This window comes from Kogia breviceps, chromosome 8 (genome assembly GCF_026419965.1).
Source record: "Kogia breviceps isolate mKogBre1 chromosome 8, mKogBre1 haplotype 1, whole genome shotgun sequence".
Lineage (NCBI taxonomy): Eukaryota > Metazoa > Chordata > Mammalia > Artiodactyla > Physeteridae > Kogia > Kogia breviceps.
The window spans coordinates 11,481,559-11,501,193 of NC_081317.1; the positions used below are offsets into that span (position 1 = coordinate 11,481,559).

At 43.3% G+C, this 19,635-nt stretch overlaps 1 protein-coding gene across 10 annotated transcripts in view; it reads left to right on the forward strand.

Moving 5' to 3' along the window:
• Positions 1-19,635, forward strand: part of DENND1A (DENN domain containing 1A) — a 543,770-nt gene that overhangs the window by 351,757 nt on the left and 172,378 nt on the right. For all 10 annotated transcript variants that reach the window (XM_059073023.2, XM_067040763.1, XM_059073026.2 and 7 more), the window contains one exon: positions 9,966-10,067. In XM_059073023.2, the coding sequence (XP_058929006.1) occupies positions 9,966-10,067 (102 nt within the window). The remainder of the gene's footprint in view (positions 1-9,965; positions 10,068-19,635) is intronic.

Sequence of the window (19,635 nt, forward strand, 5' to 3'; positions counted from 1 at the left end):
CAGATTCAAATCCTTTCTCTCACAAACATGTGAGAACATGGGCAAACTGTTTAATCTCTTTAGCCTCAGTGTCCTCATCCATCCAATGGGTACAGTGTTCCATAGGAAACCCTCTCCCTTGAGAATTTTAATGGAGTCTGGACCAACCATCAACCACTTGGTATGTCCCTGACAAACATCTATTAAATTACAGTTGCTCAGTATGTTTGTGATGGAAACAACGTGTCAGAGCAATTAGTAAGGTGCATTGGGTAATACAGAGTTTTTGGTGTCCATCTGGGTTCATCTGATATGGCTCCACTGCTGCTAAGCCATAGGACTTTGGACAAGTTATTTCACCTCTCTGCCCCTGCATTTCCTTGTCTCTTCACGAGGGTGTCGTGAGGATTGCGTTAAATGGTGCGGCGTGTAAGGGCTGGGCCGCGGGAGGAGCACATCAGCTAGCAGCTCTCATTTTGTTACTGTGGGCATCAGGCATGTGATGGATGCGGAGCGTATAACACAGTTCCAGGCCTTGCAGGCCCCTGGGAAGTTAGCTGTGCCTCAGCCCACACGTAACCAGGAGTATAGGCAGCCTAAGAGGTGACTGTGTGAAGGCCAGCAATAGTCGTTTAGGGTAAAGTTTAGATGGATGAACTATTAAGATGTAATTTTTGGTTTTGTTTTAACCATATTCCCTACCTTTCAAAACTTAAAAAAAAAAAAAAAAAAAAACTTCCAAGAAATCATACTTAAGTGAGACATAAACTATAATGCCAGGAGCCATATTAGTGTGCCTTTTTCAGAGAGAAACGAACACTGGACTTTCTCTGGGTGAAAGCAAAGCACTCTGTGGGCTTCGTAATGCTCTGATTTAAGAGGATGATGCATCCTCTTGAAGCAAAGTGTCTTTGCAGGAAGTCGGTGTAGACCCGTGCCCTTTGCTTGGTGGTCTAGATGCTGGTGTCAGAGGTGCTGCTTCAGGTGTGGGCGTGGCCATAGGAGAGGAGACTCCTTACGGGCCTCAGGGGTCACTCGAGCAAGGAGAAGGCCTGCCTGTATAAAATGAAGAGCAAGGATTTGCGCTGGTGATGTAATCTAGGGGATCCAAAGAATGGTCAGGAGCATGTGCTGTCTCCCTGGCTGAGCACAGGCCTGCCTGTAGCCAAGACCAGTACCCTGGGCGGATGGGAACATGGCCACATAGGTATAAAATAAATTTTTCCATTTTTTTTCTTTTTACTTAATCCTGTCACAGCCTTATGTAGCATGTGGTCATAGCCCCATATTATAGAGGAAGAAACTGAGGTTCAACTGTGTTTAAATAACCTGCCCTGGGTCCTGTAAGTAGGCATTAAAGAAGATAAAACGCAAAGCCCAATCTGACTCCTACTCAGTTCTGCTGCTCTCCCAAAGCAGGCTGACTCAGGACTGCAAATGTCCCTTGGAAGGTACCCAATAATATTGCTACTTTGCTCCTCAACTGGAGAAGGGGACAGGACTGATTGGAGAAGCAGTAGGTGTCCAGGAAGTGTCTACCTTTGCAAACAAGTTTTCTGACAGTGAGATATAGTCTAGATTGAATCCTTTTTATCCATAGAATTATTGCTATGTTGTTTTCATAATAATAGTCAATACCCAATGCTTATTATATGCCAGACACTATTCTAAGTACTATACCTATATTAACTCATTTAACCACCATAACAATCCAGTGAAATCCACATTATTTGCTTTTCCTAAACATTTCACTGAAGTATGAGATTTATGGGAAGGGTACACTCATGCAAAGTATAGAGCAGGATGAGTTCTTACAAGGCAGGCATGCCATGTAACCACCACCAGATCAAGAAACAAAATGGTACCAGCCCCCAGAAGCCCCTCTTGTGCCTCCTTGTAGTCATTCTCCCTCTGACCCAAGAGTAACCATTATCCTGGGTGTCAGTACTATTTTAATCTCATCAGACACATGCGGAAACTGAGGCACAAAGAGGTTAAAGGGTTTGCCCAAGGTAACACAATTATAACTGGCGGAGTTGGTATTCAGATTCGGGCAGTCTGGCTCCAGAGAATGTGCTCATGTCCCTGAGACATAACCAGGAAAAAAACAATAGGTTGGTGGTAGTTTTTAATGGCACTGAATCATAATAGTGGAGTCACTAGCCTTTGCCTTTGGTCTGAAAATCAGTTGTTCAAATTCGTATAGTCTTGGAACTCTAATCCTACTTACAAATCGCAAGGATAGAAACTCGCTTTTCAGAGCCTCCCATTCATTGTACTTACTGCAGTCAGGTACTGTATTAAATTCTTCACATGTATAATTCCTGCTTAAACCTCCAAACACAGCTGGACAGTAGGTAGTATTATCCCCATTTTATAGATGAGAAAACTGAGGCTCAAAAGTGAAGAACTAACTGAAGGATACTCTGTGGCAGAGGCAAGGCTTGAATCTGGCTGTCTCATTCCAGAACCCACGTCTTAAGCTACCATGGTAATGCCTATTTTACTTTCTGTGTCAACTGTGAATTAATTCTACACACGTTAATCATGATAATTTTTTGTGATTTTTTTTTTTTTTTTTTTTTTCCCGTTACACGGGCCTCTCACTGTTGTGGCTTCTCCCGTTGTGGAGCACAGGCTCCGGACGCGCAGGCTTAACGGCTCACGGGCCCAGCCGCTCTGCGGTATGTGGGATCTTCCCGGACCAGGGCACGAACCCGTATCCCCTGCATCGACAGGCGGACTCTCAACCACTGCGCCACCAGGAAAGCCCTTTATGTGATTATTGTCATTGTCATTATTATTGTTATTCCCATCACACTTCCTTGTGCAGACTCTTACATTGGGCTTACATTGTCCATTTGGGCTCACATTGACATCTGTGCCAGGCCTGCCTCCCAATAGAGTGAGAGGCCACAATATTTAATTCATTCTACAGTTAATGAGCACTTGCCCTGTGTCAGGCACTGTGCTGGGCACTGGGGATGCAGAGACAAATAAGACCTAGCTCTGCCCTGACAATGGTCCTGGTAAAAGGACAACAGAAAAGATTCACCGTGTGCTGCCTCATTTATTCCATGCATGCCACCTTACTGACACCTCCCCGCAACAACTCCCATACAAGATAAGGACCCTCGTTCTCAGCTGAGGCAGCGGAGGTGGATCTAGGCCCCTGCTCCTCAAGGCCCAGGACCAGCTTCTTTCCTACACCTCCAGCCCCTGGCTTCCTCAGCCAGGGAGACAGCACATGCTCCTGACCATTCTTTGGATCCCCTGGATTACATCACCAGCGCAAATCCTTGCTCTTCATTTTATGACCTGGTTCTAAGTCCTGTCTTTTGTCACTAGCTGCCCAATCCCCTCCCTAGATAGGCAGGGTGAGCCCCATCTGTGCAGAGGACTGGTGTGGTTTGAAAAAGTGCAGCTGATACTTTATATTTTAGCGCAGGAGTTGAGGGGACCCAGTGTTTTCATACAACCAACTTTAGAAAGTAAGGTTCAGTAGAATCTTCTTGACTCGAGAAGATACATCGAAGGTACCGTGATCCTCAAGTGGACCCCACTTTTACGTAGGGATGTATATCATGGGCATTGGATTCTATATTTATCCTAGGAGGGTATGAGTAGAAAAAAAAAAGTTTTAAAAACCCTAGGCTAGACAAAAAAAGGAAGGAGGCAGGGAGCCAAACACAGCTGCAAATCAGAATGTACATTGGTGATGGTTCAGGGCAGAATTACCTTGTTGTGTGGCATTTCTTCACCATCATTCATGCGTTGTTATTTTTCACTGTCTGTTATGACTTTGTTCTGTGTTCTGGACATAACACTAATATGTTTATCAACTCATTGTGTTGTAATTTATACACAGCAAGCCATCCATTTAAAGTGTACAATTCAATGAATTCTAAGTTTTATACATTCATGAAACCACTACCAATAATGATATAGAATATTTCCATCACCCTCAAAAGACCATTCTTGGGCTTCCCTGGTGGCGCAGTGGTTGAGAATCCACCTGCCGATGCAGGGGACACGGGTTCGTGCCCCGGTCCGGGAAGATCCCACATGCCGCGGAGCGGCTGGGCCCGTGAGCCATGGCTGCTGAGCCTGCGCGTCCGGAGCCTGTGCTCCGCAAAGGGAGAGACCACAACAGTGAGAGGCCCGCCTACCACAAAAAAAAAAAAAAAAAAAAAAAAGACCATTCTTTTTTTTTTTTTAAATATTTTGTTGCAGTGTTTTGGTTTTTTAAAATAAATTTATTTATTTTATTTATGGCTGCGTTGAATCTTCGTTGCTGCGCACGGGCTTTCTCTAGTTGCGGTGAGTGGGGGCTACTCTTCGTCGCGGTGCGCGGGCTTCTCATTGCAGTGACTTCTCTTGTTGCAGAGCACGGGCTCTAGGCGTGCGGGCTTCAGTAGTTGTGGTTCGCGGGCTCTAGAGCACAGGCTCAGTAGCTGTGGTGCACGGGCTTAGCTGCTCCGCGGCATGTGAGATCTTCCCAGACCAGGGCTTGAACCCGTGTCCCCTGCATTGGCAGGCAGATTCTTAACCACTGCACCACCAGGGAAGCCCCATTCATTTTTGTTTAAATTTTATTTTATCTTGAGCTTCTCATGTGCCAATCACTAGTCTACGTGCTTTAAAAATGTTAACCCGTGTAATCCTTGTCACACACATGAGGTATAAGCACTGTTTACAGAGGAGAAAACTGAGGCACAGAGAGATGAAGTGAAATGCCCAAGTTCACACAGCTGGTGAGTGGCGGATCTAAGTGAGAACTCAGACAGACTGGCTTCTGGATCCTGTGGGCTTCCTCTCTAGGCTCTACTGCCTCTCGTTCATTCATGCATTCATTCAGAAATTGCCTGCTGTGGGCCAAATATTGAGGTAGGAGCTGAGAATACAGAAATCTGTCTTGGTGGCCCCAAGAAGCCCACAGACCAGGGAAGGAATCGAATGCCTGTATTAATGACTCTAGATTGACGTATTTTTCTGGTTGTGGGAGTAAACCATAGGCTACCATGGGGAAACGCAAACTTTCTGCTCCCTGGGGCCCTTTGGGGTAAGGTTAGCCAGCCTCCACTGAGGTTCCAAGAAACATTGAGGGAGATAGGACAGACGGCCAAGAGAGCCGCTGTTGGTTGAACGCCTCTTATGGATGTCCTGGCAGTCTTGCTAACTCTTCTACATACATTCACTTATCTAATCCTCACGACAACTCTATGAGGTGGGTACTATTGTGATCCCCGTTTTACAGATGAAAACCTGGAGAATTTATGAGGTTGAGCCTGTATCCACTCAGCCGCCCTGACCACCTCCCATATTCTGATTTTTCCCTTTCTTGTCCCGAAAGGCAGAGGTCAGACTAAGTCTGTCCATGACAAAGTATAAAGGGAAAGACATTTTTGATTAATAATATTTATGGGAAGATGCCATTTTTGCGTGTTTCTCTGTGTAAGAAATGCCATTTGGAAAGCCGGTGTGCATGTCAGTATCTTTTTTTTTTTTTTTTCATTCTGAGAAAAAGCCTATAGAGTCTGGTGGGGGGAGGGTTTGCAGCTGGCAGGAGCTTTGGCATATGTTGTAACTAAAAAGAGAGGGAATGTGTTGGTGGGACGAGCTACCGGAGAGCTGTCTCGGTGTGCTGCGGTACTAGTAAGTGTTTTAATTGGGTAGGGTTTTTGGAGGACTATTTTGACATCTGCTCGTGTCTTTGCTGATTTTTCTTCACTTAGAGTAGGAAACACAAGCTGTGGATAAAATGACTTTAAAATAATTGGAAGTAAAGATATCTCTCTCAAAGTCGAATTAGAGAGGGACACTCTTTAAGAAGTGGAAAGGAAATTCCACTTCTAGGAATCCATCCTAAAGCACAAGACTTTATGCCTACAGATTTCACAACAATATTATTTATAATAATTTCTTAAAAACTGGAAATAACCAACAAAAGGGGCTTGATTGGGTTTGTTTCTATGAAGTGGAACATTTTGTAGCAATTAGCAATGATCTTTACAAAGCTTTTAATGAAGTGAAATATTGCTTATATTGTAATAAATGAGAAAATCAGAAAGAAACATTACAAATTGTTTCAACTCTGTTTTGAAAAGTAGGGATTGGGGCAGAGGGTTGTGGAAGGAAATACACAAAAACATTATCTCCAGATAGAGAGGGATTAGGATAACCACAGTTTTCTTCTTTGAACTTCTTTGTCTTTCCCATTTTTTTTTACATATGTAATTTTTATGGTACAAAAGACGTGTCATTTTGCATAAGAGAAAGCAAGCCCTCAGAGTGTTGGTGTAGCTGCACGCCCTACATAGATACTTGTTCGGAAGTCTGAGCAACTGGTTTGAGGACATCTTTAGAAGAGTCAGACTGGGTTCAAAAGTCAACTCTGCCACTCCCTAGCTGTGTGATTTGGACCAGTTTCTTTGACCTCTCTGAGCCTCCTCCTTACCACAGAGCTGGTGATACCTCTCTCATAGCATGGTCAGGGTTAAATGCGGTCACCCAGTAATGGCCCAGTTTCCTTCTCCATCAGCACTGCCCACTCCATCCCCCAGTTTGAGGGGTTTTGTTTTGTTTTTTGCCTTTCTTCATTCCTCTTGTTTCCTTGAGCCTTTCAGGGATAGGGCACCATCCGGCCAAGCTGGCCTCCGATTCTTTCCTTGGGAACATGAGCTTCAGGAAGGCCCTTGAGTCCACGCCAGCCCCTTTGGAAGAGGCCTTACCACCAGGAGGGCAGCATTGTCCTATGAGAGGAAACTGTGCCGACCCAGCTCCTCCTGGAGCCTGGTGCACGGGCATTTTGGTTACTAAGGGGACCCTGGCCTGCTAAGTCAGAAGAAAGAGCCAGGTTTTTTCCTCTTCTTCAGCCTGCTGCCATTGTTCAAAAAGTAAACACTCCACACAGCTTAAGCAGCAAGTCCTCCAACCAGGAGTGGGAAGAAATCAAAAGCCCATTCCAGCCCAGCCGTGGAGAGCCCACAAGGGCTGGGCTGTGTCACTGGGCCCCCGCTGGGAACGCAGAAACAACACCCAATTCTGGTCCAGGATCAACAGCCCTGTCGCTGGGCCTTTCAGCCCGAGGCTTCTCTCCAATGGCCGGGCCCCTTGCCCCCATCTGTTTGGGCTCTCTGGAGCTCTTTGGAGGTCAGATGAAGCAAAATTGGCGATTGTGGGGTGCAGCGACCCTCAGCTCAGTCCTCAAGGCCTGGAGTCACCAGCTGAGTTCCGGAGCCCCTCGTGGCCCCTTCTCTGATTCCATGTCCAGCGCCAGTCTCATCCTCTGAAGCGAGAGCCCAGCAGTTACCAAGAAGGGCCAGAGGATTTTTGCCCTTAGGCCACTGCCGCTGTAGTTTCTAGACTGGCCGTGGGTGACGTGTATATTATAAAAGCAATAATATTAGCTACCGTAAGGCCTATTGTGTGCCCAGTGCTGTGCACACACCACTTCTGATTCGCACAGCAGCCCCGGGGAAGAGAGCTGTGGTGGGGTGAGCAGTCACAGTTATCTTCTCGATTTTACAGATGAAGAGGCCAGTTAGTAGCCACAAAACCTTGGGCAAGCCACTTCACCTCTCTGAGCCTCAGTTTTTCGTCTCTGAAATGGTGATCCCTCACCTCCAGCTACTGTTGAAAATGAAAGAATCTGTGTGAAAGTACTTTGAGAGCTCTGAAGTGTGATGTAAGTGAAAAAGGTTCTTGTTGAGGCTGTTTTGTAACTTCCGGCTCGTGCACTGCGAAGTATTTAACCTGTTGGACTGCAAAGTGAGGCAGCTAAGGAGCCCTGGACAATTCACCGTGAGTCTTAATGTTCTCAACGTAAAAAGGGATTGTGCTTTGTAAAACACTAGTTATCAATGCTGTTTGCTGATAGCTTTTCACCCTGTGAATAAAGCAGTCAGTTAATATCAGTTTTGGGGTTTGGAGGAAAGAATAAACTTCTAAGTAGGCAAACCTTTTCCTCCCCTGCGGCTCTCAGCCTACAGGAAGCATTTAGTAAATGTATGAATTGATTGATAGGTTTGTGGACTGACTAGCCACTGGAAAAGTCAACAGCAGAAGAAATTTGAGGCTCCTGGTCTTGCTGAGCGAAGGGTTCCAGGATCCTGCCCGCTGGGAGTGTCGCTTCAACCCTAGGAGGCTTCTGACCAGCATGGTTCCAACCCTCCTGCTGGGAAGAATCTCAAAATGTTTACTTAGGTACAAAATTCTGTCCTAGAATTTGAGATTTGAGACAACAAACATCAACCAGTATTAATGAGCCCTTACCAAGTGCCAGTCATTTTGTTGGGTGCTGGTTGTTAGGCAGTGCTGAACCAAACTGATGAGCTCCTGAGGGAACCCACACCCCAGCAGGGGGAGGCAGGCAGGCAAAGGGGTGCTAGGGCTCAGAGCGACAGGGGTGGCAGAGGTCAGTTTCACTGGGGGTGTCTGATGACGAAGAGGTTGAGGAGCAGCTCAAGAACATGAGCTGTGGAGGTGGCTGGTGCTGCGCTACACTCACCTCACCTCTCTGAGCCTCATTTTCCTCAAGTTACCTAAAGTGAAGGTAATAGTGTGCACTTGGCAGGATTTGATAAGAGTTAAATGAGAATTAGTAAGCAAAACATAGAGCAAGCACTAGTAGGCATCTACTACACTTTAATTGTTGTCCATTTCCAGGGCATTAGCACACTTAGGCTTAAGCAGCCATTGGGACGTCCAGCTCCATCGCTAACCTATACAGTGCTCTTGGATGAATTAGGAAAAGGTGTCCTAGTTCCCTACCTCCACCAGCACCCACCCCCGCCTTCAGCTGTTGCACTCAGCAAGCACATGGGTTGGCAGATCTCAGCCTCACCTTGGCTGGCTGGGCGTGCTTAGGCAGTGCACACCTGCACAGTTGTACCCAGTAGCTCAGAGGGTGGCTAATAATGAAACTGACCCCTTCTACATAGGGTGACCACTTAGCCTGTCTTATGCTGCTGCCCTGATGTAATATGCTCTTTCACATCCACAACTGTCCCAGTTTAGACCATAAATTATAGGGTCTTTCTGCTTAATCAGGACAAAATGAAAGTTCTAGACTCTAAAGAAATGAGCTTTGATATATGATGGGATAAGAGGATTGAATGAGATTGGAAGTGGTAGGTAGGCAGGAGGAAAGTCGAGATGGATTCTAGCAGTGGGTAAACAGTGTGATTGAAAACTACCTTACTTACAGTCTTATACTTCTACAGACGATGGACAGGTGCTCCCAGATGGTGGGCTCTTCTTTTCTCCATACTGTACCTTCATCCTCTCACCAAACATGAACACCTAGTAGGCACAAGTCTCCCTTACCCTTCCTACTACTGTACCAGTAGAATAACGGGTTATGGCCAGAGCCTCGGAGCCATGATTCACTAGCTGGATTTCTACAGAAAGTGGAACCAATTTGAAAGTGTGACCTTTCTACTTAATGTTAAAGAGAAATGTTAATGTGTTAACACTAGGCTGTACAACATATTCCATACCCAAAAATGCCAAGATCCGACAGAGATGGGCAAGTAGTCTTTGGTAAATGAGAGGGGATGGATTGAATGGGGCCGTCATAAGACCCTAGCTGTATATCAGAGTTCCTGAAGCCACAGGTTTAGACTTCAGCTTCTTTTTCTTCTTATTATTTTTTTTTTAAAATTTGAAAATATAGGAAAAGAAATAATGTTGGGGTATAAAAATCTCTCCCCCTAGCTGTGTGACCTAGGGCATGTTAACTTAGTCTCTGAAACCCTTTCCACTCCTGGGGCTTGGGGATGACCATATAAGCTCACAGAGTTTTTGTGACAGTTAAATGGCCTCACACATGTCAACTGCCTGGCATTGAGCCTGCCACGGAGTATACCTTTGTCAAATGTCACTTTTCTTTCTTACTCCCCTTTTCCAGAGAAAGCCAGAGAAGTATCTGTGTCTTCGTGGGGCTTCAATGATTTTCTCTTCTGGATTTTTATCTTAACTTGCAGAAAGTCAGAAACATGGCCCTGGATGATGTCGTGATTCTGAACGTGGACACCAACACCCTGGAAACCCCCTTTGATGACCTCCAGAGCCTCCCAAATGACGTGGTGGGTAACGAGCTCTTGAGTTCTGACTCCTGGGAGCTCATGCAGTGGACGTGAACATGCCTTTGGGGAGGAGAAGGGATGGATACAGCTGTGGTTTTCCTGTGGCCTAAGAACTGCGGTTGGTTTCTGTTACCTCTGGAACCTTTGTCTCAGTGAAGGAAGTTGGGAGGTGGTTCATTTTTTTAGTCTTGTTTTGCTCTCATAACCCTCATCTGAAGTGACCCCAGGGTCTAGACAGCCCCTCTTTCTGTGGAGCCTGGGGGTCTTGCCATCCTCATTGCCATTGCTGTGTCCAGAGAGCAGGACAGCCTCCCAGAGTAACCCCACTGAAGGCGGGTGGAAGGGCTTCAGTGTGAGCAATTTGGGGCACTTCAGACCTACATTTTTTTTCCTGTGCCATCATCAAACGCAGCTGTTTCCCACGCAGCAGGCTATCTGCTGCCAGCGCTCTGAATGTGGCTCCGCGTGCCCTAAATCTTTCTTAGTTACCTCAGGTCTAGACAGAAGGTGGGCCTATTTAGCGAAAAGCAACTGGCTGCCACATTTGCCACACTGACATCTGACCACACACCTGTCTCATGTTGCCACTCAGAGCTGCCTTGTGGGTGGCTGTTTGAAGTAGACCCAGCCTCCCCCATTGTTTATACGAATGGGGAGGGTCGGGGTTCCCTGGGAAATACAGTTCTGATGTTTGTGGTTTGGCCTCCAAAACTCTGCTTGCAAGAAAGTCTGTAAAGTCACACTGGCTTACAGACTGGAAGGAGTGGGTGTTCCTGACCATGTGTGCTGATGCGGGGCTGGGCTTGCGTGGTGGCAGGTGGCCACTGCCGCTGCATTACTGCCAGGAGTCCCAGTGGCACTTGGGGGTTAGCTGTCTGGGAGAGATTGCTGCTTGTTGGTGAATGGTTTGCAGCAGGGTTTCAGACTCCTCTGCTCTTAACTCACTGTGAGATTTTGGGGGGTCCTTTGTGTTCTGTAAGGATGTGTCCTTTGTGCCATAATTAAACAGTGGCTACAATTCATTGACTTCTATGTGTTAAACACTCATCACTGACTTCCCATTTACTCTTCACACAACTCTGAGGAAGGTATTTTTCTTATCCTCACTCTACCCACAGAGCTAAAAAGAGGGTGAGCCAAGAAGTGAACCCAGCTCTGTCACTCCACAGACTCCCCGAGCCCCACTGCCCCCTACGTGCCTTCTGCATTCAGCGTCTCATTCAGTTGGCATCCTAGCCCCATGGAGTAGATGAGGGAGAAAAGAACCTCAGGGAGCACGTGTCTTGCCACAGATCATACTGCTGGTGGGGGCAGAGCTGTGATTGGAGCCTAGTCTGGATGACACCTAGCCCGTGCTGTCTCCAATCCGTGTACACGGTCCCACTCTGAGGGAGAGAGAGATGACAGCGTAGGAAAAATAAAAGTGCCAGACCCTATGAGGTTTGCTGTTGATCATGTCAGGACAGCGTACGTGGTTGGTGTCTCAGGGCCTCTGGGCTGTAATTGGAGTTCTTTTTGGTCCAAGGAATTTTAGCTTTCTATTCCGGTTCCCTTTCAGTGGAAAAGTTCTCCCTTTCAGTCATGGGTGTCTTAGGTATGGACCTTGCAAGTGCTGAACAAATGTGGCAAGTGAGCCTGCGGTATTTGAAGTACAAGGAATGGCCAGGGGCCCCAGGCAGCCCAAGATGAGTGACTGATGGCTCAGAAACCATGGAATGGACTGACTATCCCATATGCAATGCTCTGAGCCAAGGCTGGGCATCGAACAGCAAAGATGAAGCAGATCTAGTCCTTTCCTTCAAAGAGCATATTCCAGTGGGGGAAACAGACATGTGAATCACATATATCTCACGGTATAGCATAACAGGGGCCACAAAGAAAATAGGAGTCAGGCACAGAGGAGCCCAGGGAGAGGGTAATGAAGGCTTCCTGAAGATGGCATATTCCAAGATGTCTTTCAGACGATCAGTCAGGTAGAGCCTCAGGGAACCAAGGAAACTTGAGCACGTTATTTTCCCTCTCTGAGCTTCAGTTTCCCATCCTCAAAAGAGGACTGCTAGGCATGTCATTAGATCGTTGTGGCAGGTAAATGAGATGGGGGTGCTTGACACCGTGCTCACTTGTTGTCAGTGTTTGATAAACGGTGCTATATTTGTTCTTAATAAAATCATTGTCAGTAATTACAGCCCGAGTTAGAGGACAGTTGGTTCCCTCCATGTCCTAACAGTTTTCAGCCCACATAAAAAGGACCTCCCATTTGCAAGCTGGTTTGTGGAGGGTTGAGAATGTTCCACAGCAGTTGTTTCCAGAATGGGGCTTTAGACTCATCAAAGATTCCAAGATAGTAGTGAGGAGGGAATATGGTCCATATAGTACTTACTGTGTTTCAGTGGAATTCATAGATTTGATTTTTTTAAACTCAGAAAACCAGTTTTTTATTTTTAAAGCTCTGCCATATATCTCTAATGGGTGTCTATGGTCACCTGCCACACTTGTTCCAGATTGTCCGCGTAGCCAGCAAACAGAGTCTGGCCAACAGCAGACGAAGCCAGAGAGTCACACTGGGGCAGGCGTGCCTTGCTGCTGGTACTGATAACTTGTTGCTTCAGTTCATCTACAGTGACCTTGCTCTTCAAGTCCCAGATCTGGATGCTGGGCCTGTGGCAGCAGAGCCAGTATCTGTTGGGACTGAAGCACAGGGTGCTGATGAAGTCCACACCATGTAGTGTTGAAAGGTGCTAACCTTCATTGAGGCTACATGAGCTGTCAAGTCCTTGAGAGGGGAAATCTTGTCCAGTACACCTTTGCATCCTCTGCTCGTGGTACAGAACCAGGTCCTTTCAGTGTATCAGCTTGTCCACAGTTGACCTCACAATCTCCCCTTTTGCCAAAGCTACTTGTTTACTGCATCTGACAGATTCTGCTTCTTAAACTTTCCCAAATCCTTGTCTCCATCCCTCCTAAACACCACCTAATCCAAGCTCTTATTTCTCTCCTGTACTGTTTCCAGCAGTCTCTGAACTGGTTCTTCAGACTCCAGCCCTTTTTCCTCCTATACTAGAGAGCCCTTTCTAAAACATAAATTTAACTTTATTTCTTCCTACTGAAAACCATTTCATCAATGAATATAATTTTAAAAACAAAAAAAAAGTTCTGAAGACAAAAATGTCCTTCTGTAACTTCCCAGTGCCTATAGATTAGAGGCAAGTTCCTTTTGTTGGCTTTGGAATTAGACCTTTGTTTAAATTCTGGCTTCTTCACTTACTAGTCATGTGATCCTGGGCAAAATTCTGTAAGCTCTCTGAGCCTTAGTTTCCTTATAAGATGTGGTTGTGAGAATTAAATGTAATGAATATAATATGTATAAAGCAATTATCCTATGAGCTCTATAGGTGGTAGTCAATGATGATGAATTACGGATGCAAATGATGGTTAGCATGGCATGCAGGGCCCTCCTTCATGATAGGATCCTCCCATTTTTTTCCCCATAACTTTAGCTGTTTCCTGTCCCTGCTTCAAACCCTATGTTATAGGTGTTTGGAATTAGTAGTTCTCCCAAGCTTACATGTTGTTTCATAACTGTATACTTTGCATACAGTTTGTTTTGTCCCAAATGTCCTACCCCATCTGTCAATCACTAATGAAAAATGAAACTCATTTTTCAAAACTTAGGCTAAACCTAAGTCTGTAAAAACCTTCCCTGACCTCTCCAAGTAGATTTGACCGTACCTTTCTCTTTGTCCTCACAAACCCTTACATTGCTTATAAAATTATACTTACCATCCAGTGGTATAATTTATTACACATTTCTGACTTTCTCTTTTAATTGTGAGTTCTTTGAGGGCAGGAATCAAGTTTTATTCATCTTTGTTTCCGAGGGATGTAGCAGCCACTGAATAGATAGATGGAAGGATGGAAGGGACATATGGATTGGGTTATTTTGGTAGATGAAATCTTGCAAAACATGGCATCCATGCTGGAAATTTTATTAAAAGAGGCCTTTGTTCTGCTTCTAGCCATGATGGAATAATTGGAACTGAATTTCTCCTCCATTTACAAATAAAACTCTGGGCAAATATGAAAACAGCTGTTTTCACGTATTGGACAACAAGCAGTGCAGGAATATAATCCCTAAGAGAAAGGAAGCAATTGAGATGAGGCCTATGATCCCCCAGGCTTTCTGCCTTGAGGCATTTTCTGGACCCTGTTGCCAGAGGGGACTCCCCAGCAAAGCACACAATCTTGCTGAATCAAGGGGGTAGAGATCTGAGTTTGAGGGAGAGGTGGTTTAAATTTGGGGGTCAGAGTACCAGATAGGAGGGAGCTACTCAGCAAAAATCTGAACCGAGTCCTCTTCACTAATCTTCTGTAGGCTGATCTGCCCATGTGTAGAGGGGAGCTCCTAAGAGTAGGAGTCATTCAAGCTCCAGCCAGCCAGAGTAAGATCTTGTTGATACTCAGGCAATCGTTAGAGACCCACAGAGGCCATGCCTTGGTGTAGTAGTGTAAATTAGCTCTAGAGGAAAGATGATTTTAGCCCTGCCCTAACACAGCTTAAAATCAAGCCTTGAGGAGCACAAGACAGAGCTTCTGTGATGCTGGTAATGTGCTGGCTTTTGATCTGAATGCCACGTACATGGGCAAGAATTTATGAAGCTGTACACAAATGATATGTGTACTTTTATGTATGTATGTATGTTAAACTTCAGTAAAAACTTTTAAACAAAACCATTTCTTTTTAAGCCTTATCAGGATCAACCTGATATACAGGAAAATTAACCTGTCAAAGTAAACTTCAACCCTCTTTTAAAAAAGACAACAAAATCTGACACCCAACAATGTAACATTCACAATATCTAGCATCCTATCAAAACAAATACTAGACAGGTGGGAATGTAAATTGATATGACCACTATGGAAAACAGTATAGAGTTTCCTTAAAAAACTAAAAACAGAACTACCATACGACCCAGCAATCCCACTACTGGGCATATACCCTGAGAAAACCATAATTCAAAAAGAGTCATGTACCAAAATGTTCATTGCAGCTCTATTTACAATAGCCAGGACATGGAAGCAACCTAAGTGTCCATCAACAGATGAATGGATAAAGAAGATGTGGCACATATATACAATGGAATATTACTCAGACATAAAAAAGAACGAAACTGAGTTACCTAGGGGCAAGATGGGAATAAAGATGCAGACCTACTAGAGAATGGACCTGAGGATACGGGGAGAGGGAAGGGTAAGCTGTGACGAAGTGAGAGAGTAGCATGGACATATATACACTACCAAACGTAAAATAGATAGCTAGTGGGAAGCAGCTGCATAGCAGCGGGAGATCAGTTCGGTGCTTTGTGACCGCCTAGAGGGGTGGGATAGGGAGGATGGGAGGGAGGGAGATGCAAGAGGGAAGAGATATGGGGACATATGTATATGTATAACTGACTCACTTTGTTATAAAGCAGAAACTAACACACCATTGTAAAGCAATTATACTCTATTATTAAAGATGTTAAAAAAAATACTAGACATGTTGAGAATCAGGAAAAATGTAACCCATAACCAAGAGAAAAATTAGTTAACAGAAACAAACTCAAAAATGACAGATATGGTGGAAATAGCAGATGAGAACCTTAATATAGACATTATAAAATTTATAAGTATGCTCATGAATTTAAAGGAAGACTTGAACTAAATGAGGAGAGAAATGGAAGATATAAAAAGAATGAATGAAAGGGAATATCTACAGGTGAAAGATATAGTACCTGGAATGAAAATTTTACTGATAGGATTAAAAGGATATTAGACTCTACAGCACAAATGATCAGTGAACTCGAAGACATAGCAATAAAAACTATCCATTATGAAGCATAGAAAGGAAAAAGACTGAGAAAGGTTGACAGAACCTCGACCCATAGCACAATATCAAGAGGACTAACATACATGTAATTAGAATCCTAGGGCTTCCCTGGTGGCGCAGTGGTTGAGAGTCCGCCTGCCGATGCAGGGGACATGGGTTCATGCCCCGGTCCGGGAAGATCCTATATGCCGCGGAGCGGCTAGGCCCGTGAGCCATGGCTGCTGAGCCTGCGTGTCCGGAGCCTGTGCTCCACAACGGGAGAGGCCACAATGGTGAGAGGCCCGCGTACTGCAAAAAAAAAAAAAAAAAAAAAAAAATAGAATCCTAGAAGGAGAGGAGGGTGGAGAGAGACAGAAAAAATATTTAATGAGATTATAGCCAATTTTTTTTCAGTTTTGATGAAAACAATAAACTCAGAGTTCCAGGAAGCTCAGTGAACCTCGAGCATAATAGATGCAAACAAAACCACACAAAGGTGCATCATGATAATTACTCAAAACAAGTGGTACAAAGAAAAGTTTAAAATTAGATAAAGAAGAAAGACACATTATGTAAAAGAAAAAAGTGATTACGGAAGACTTCTTGTAGGAAACAACATGAACCAGAAGATAATGGAATGACATTTTTAAAGTAATGAAGGAAAATTTTCTTCAACCTCGAAATCTATATCCAGTGAAAATATCCTTCAAAAATAAAGGCAAAATTAAAATTTCTTCAGACAAATAAAAAGTGAAAGAAGTCATTGTCAACAGACCTGCACTGCAAGAAATGTTAAAGGAGGTTCTTCACGTGGCAGAAAAATACCATAGAGAAACTTGGACAATAAGGGAGTGAAGAGTGCCAGGAGTAGTAAATATGTGGGTAAATGTAAGAGACTTCTTTTCTCATTTTTAATTTCTATAAAAGATAATTGAGTATTTAAAGTAAATAATATCAGTGTATTATGTGCTATACGTAGAAGTAAAATGTATGACAACAGTCGGACAAAGGACAGGGGGAGAATGGAAGTATACTGTTTTAAGGTTCTTAAATTACATGTAAACTGTTATAATATTATTTGAAAGTAGACCATTAAGTTAAAAATGTATATTGTAGGACTTCCCTCGTGTCACAGTGGTTAAGAGTCTGCCTGCCAATGCAGGGGACACAGGTTCGAGCCCTGGTCCAGGAAGATCCTACATGCCACAGAGCAACTAAGCCAGTGTGTCACAACTACTGAGCCTGTGCTCTAGAGCCCATGAGCCACAACTACTGAGCCTGTGAGCCTAGAGCCTGTGCTCCACAACAAGAGAAGCCACCACAATGAGAAGCCCACTCACTGCAACAAAGAACAGCCCCCACTCTACACAACTAGAGAAAGCCCACGCACAGCAATGAAGACCCAACACAGCCAAAAATAAATAAATAAATATTTTAAAAATGTATATTGTAAACCTTAGAAGAGCCATTAAGGAAAAAAAAATAAGACAGTGTTATATAGCTAATAAGCCAATATTGAAGGTCCAAAAGATTTTGGAGGTGGGAAGGATAAAGGAACCAAACACAGATGGAACAAATAGAAAAGTTAGAAAGATGATAGATTTACCCAACTATAGTGATTATTACATTAAATGTACATGGTCTAAATATTCCACTTATTGGAGATTATTAAATTATATTTTAAAAGTAAGACCCAATTATATGCTGTCTACAAGAATTCCACTTTAAAGAGTCAGATGAAAAGTAAAAGGGTAGAGAAGATATACTATACAAATACTAATGAAGAGAATTGGTAGGGGAGAAGAGACAAACCTTCCTTATAAAAGAATTTCAAATTAATATCTGTAGATATTGTCCTGTCTAGGAGAAGGAGCTTAATCTCTGTGTCCACACACCCCCCCCACACACACACACACACACCACACCACACACACACAACACACTTGAGTGTGGGCTGGACTTAGTGACTCACTTCCAAAACTAGTGTACATAAAGGGAAAAAGAGTAACTTTAGTGGAGAAATGGCAGAAACTACCTTAACCAAATGATGTCATGTGAATATCATTGTAAACTTGATATGATGTGATGAGGAGATTATGTCACCTTTGTGTTGTGTTATTCTTTCCAGAAACCCAGTAAAATCATGACAGAATCTTCAGATAAACTCAAATTGAGGGACGTTCTATCAAATACCTGACCAGTACTTCTCAAAACTATCAAAGTCAGGGACTTCCCTGGCGGTCCAGTGGTTAAGACTCCATGCTTCCACTGCAGGGGGCATGGATTCAATCCCTGGTCGGGGAACTAAGATACCACATGCCGCGCAGTGCAGCCAAAAAAAAAAAAAAAAAAATTTTTTTTTTAAAATTTTTAAAGAAATCTATCAAGGTCATAAAAAACATAGGAAAGACTGGGGAACTGTCACAGACCAGAGGGGACTAAGGAGACATGACAACTAAATGCAGTGTGGAATTCTGCATTGGATTCTAGGATAGAAAAGACGCATTAATGGAAAAACTGGTGAAATCACAATAAAGTTTGGAGTTTAGTTAATAATAATGTACCAATGTCAGTTTCTTATTTTTGACAAATGCACCATGGTAATGTAAGATATGGGAAACTGAAACTGCATTGAGGAGTATCTGGGCGCTCTCTCTATCTTCGCAACTTTTCTGTGAATCTAAGACTATTCCAAAATGTATATTTTTTGAAAAAGAGAAACAGAAAAAAGTAATTAAGGGAGTATTGGGAACAATTTGATGCCTATAATTTTGACAAATTGGATGAAATGAACAAATGCCTTGAAATACACAAATTACATAAAGTGACTGAAGAAGGAATAGAAAATTGAAAAATAGTACTGTTTCTATTAAAGAAATTTGAATTTGTAATTGAAATTTTCCCACAAAGAAAACTCCAGGCCCAGATAGCTTCACTGATTAATTCTATCATATATTTTAGGATACATCTTACACTAACTTTTTCAGAAAATACAGAGTAAAGGAACACCTTCCACCTTATTTTATGAGGTCAACATTACCCTGACATGAAAATCAAAGAATTTACAAGAAAAAAAAATATTGACCAATATACCTAATAAATATAGATGTAAAAACCTTTAACAAAATATTAGCAAATTGAATCCAGCAATATATAAAAAGGATAATGCATCATGATCAAGTGTGTACAGATTGGTTAAATATTTGAAAACAAATCAGTGTATCAACAGACTGAAAAAGACTAACGATAGGAAAGGTGGCTGGAAACGATATCAAATGATATCAGGAAAACGATATCAAAACATAAGCCAAAAAAGTATTTTAGGAAAAATTCAACATCTGTCCTTGATAAAAGCTCTTAGCAAACCTAGGTATCCTCATAGTGACAAAGAGCATCTAGGAAGAACTTACAGCTAACATCATACTTCGTGGTGAAAGACAATGCTTTCCCCGTGAGAAGAAGAACAAAAAGAGGATGTTTGCTCTTCCTATTTCTATTCAGCATTTTACTGGAGGTTCTAACCACTCAGTAAGACAAGGAAAAGAAATAAAAGCCCTAAAGGTTAGAAAGAAGGAAGAAAAATTGTCTTTATTCAGACAACATGATCATGTATATGGAAAATCCAAAGGGGGGTCTCATAAACAAATTTAGCAAATGTACAGGATAAGGTTAGTATATAAAAATCAAATGTACTTCTATATACTAGTAATGAGCAATTGAAAA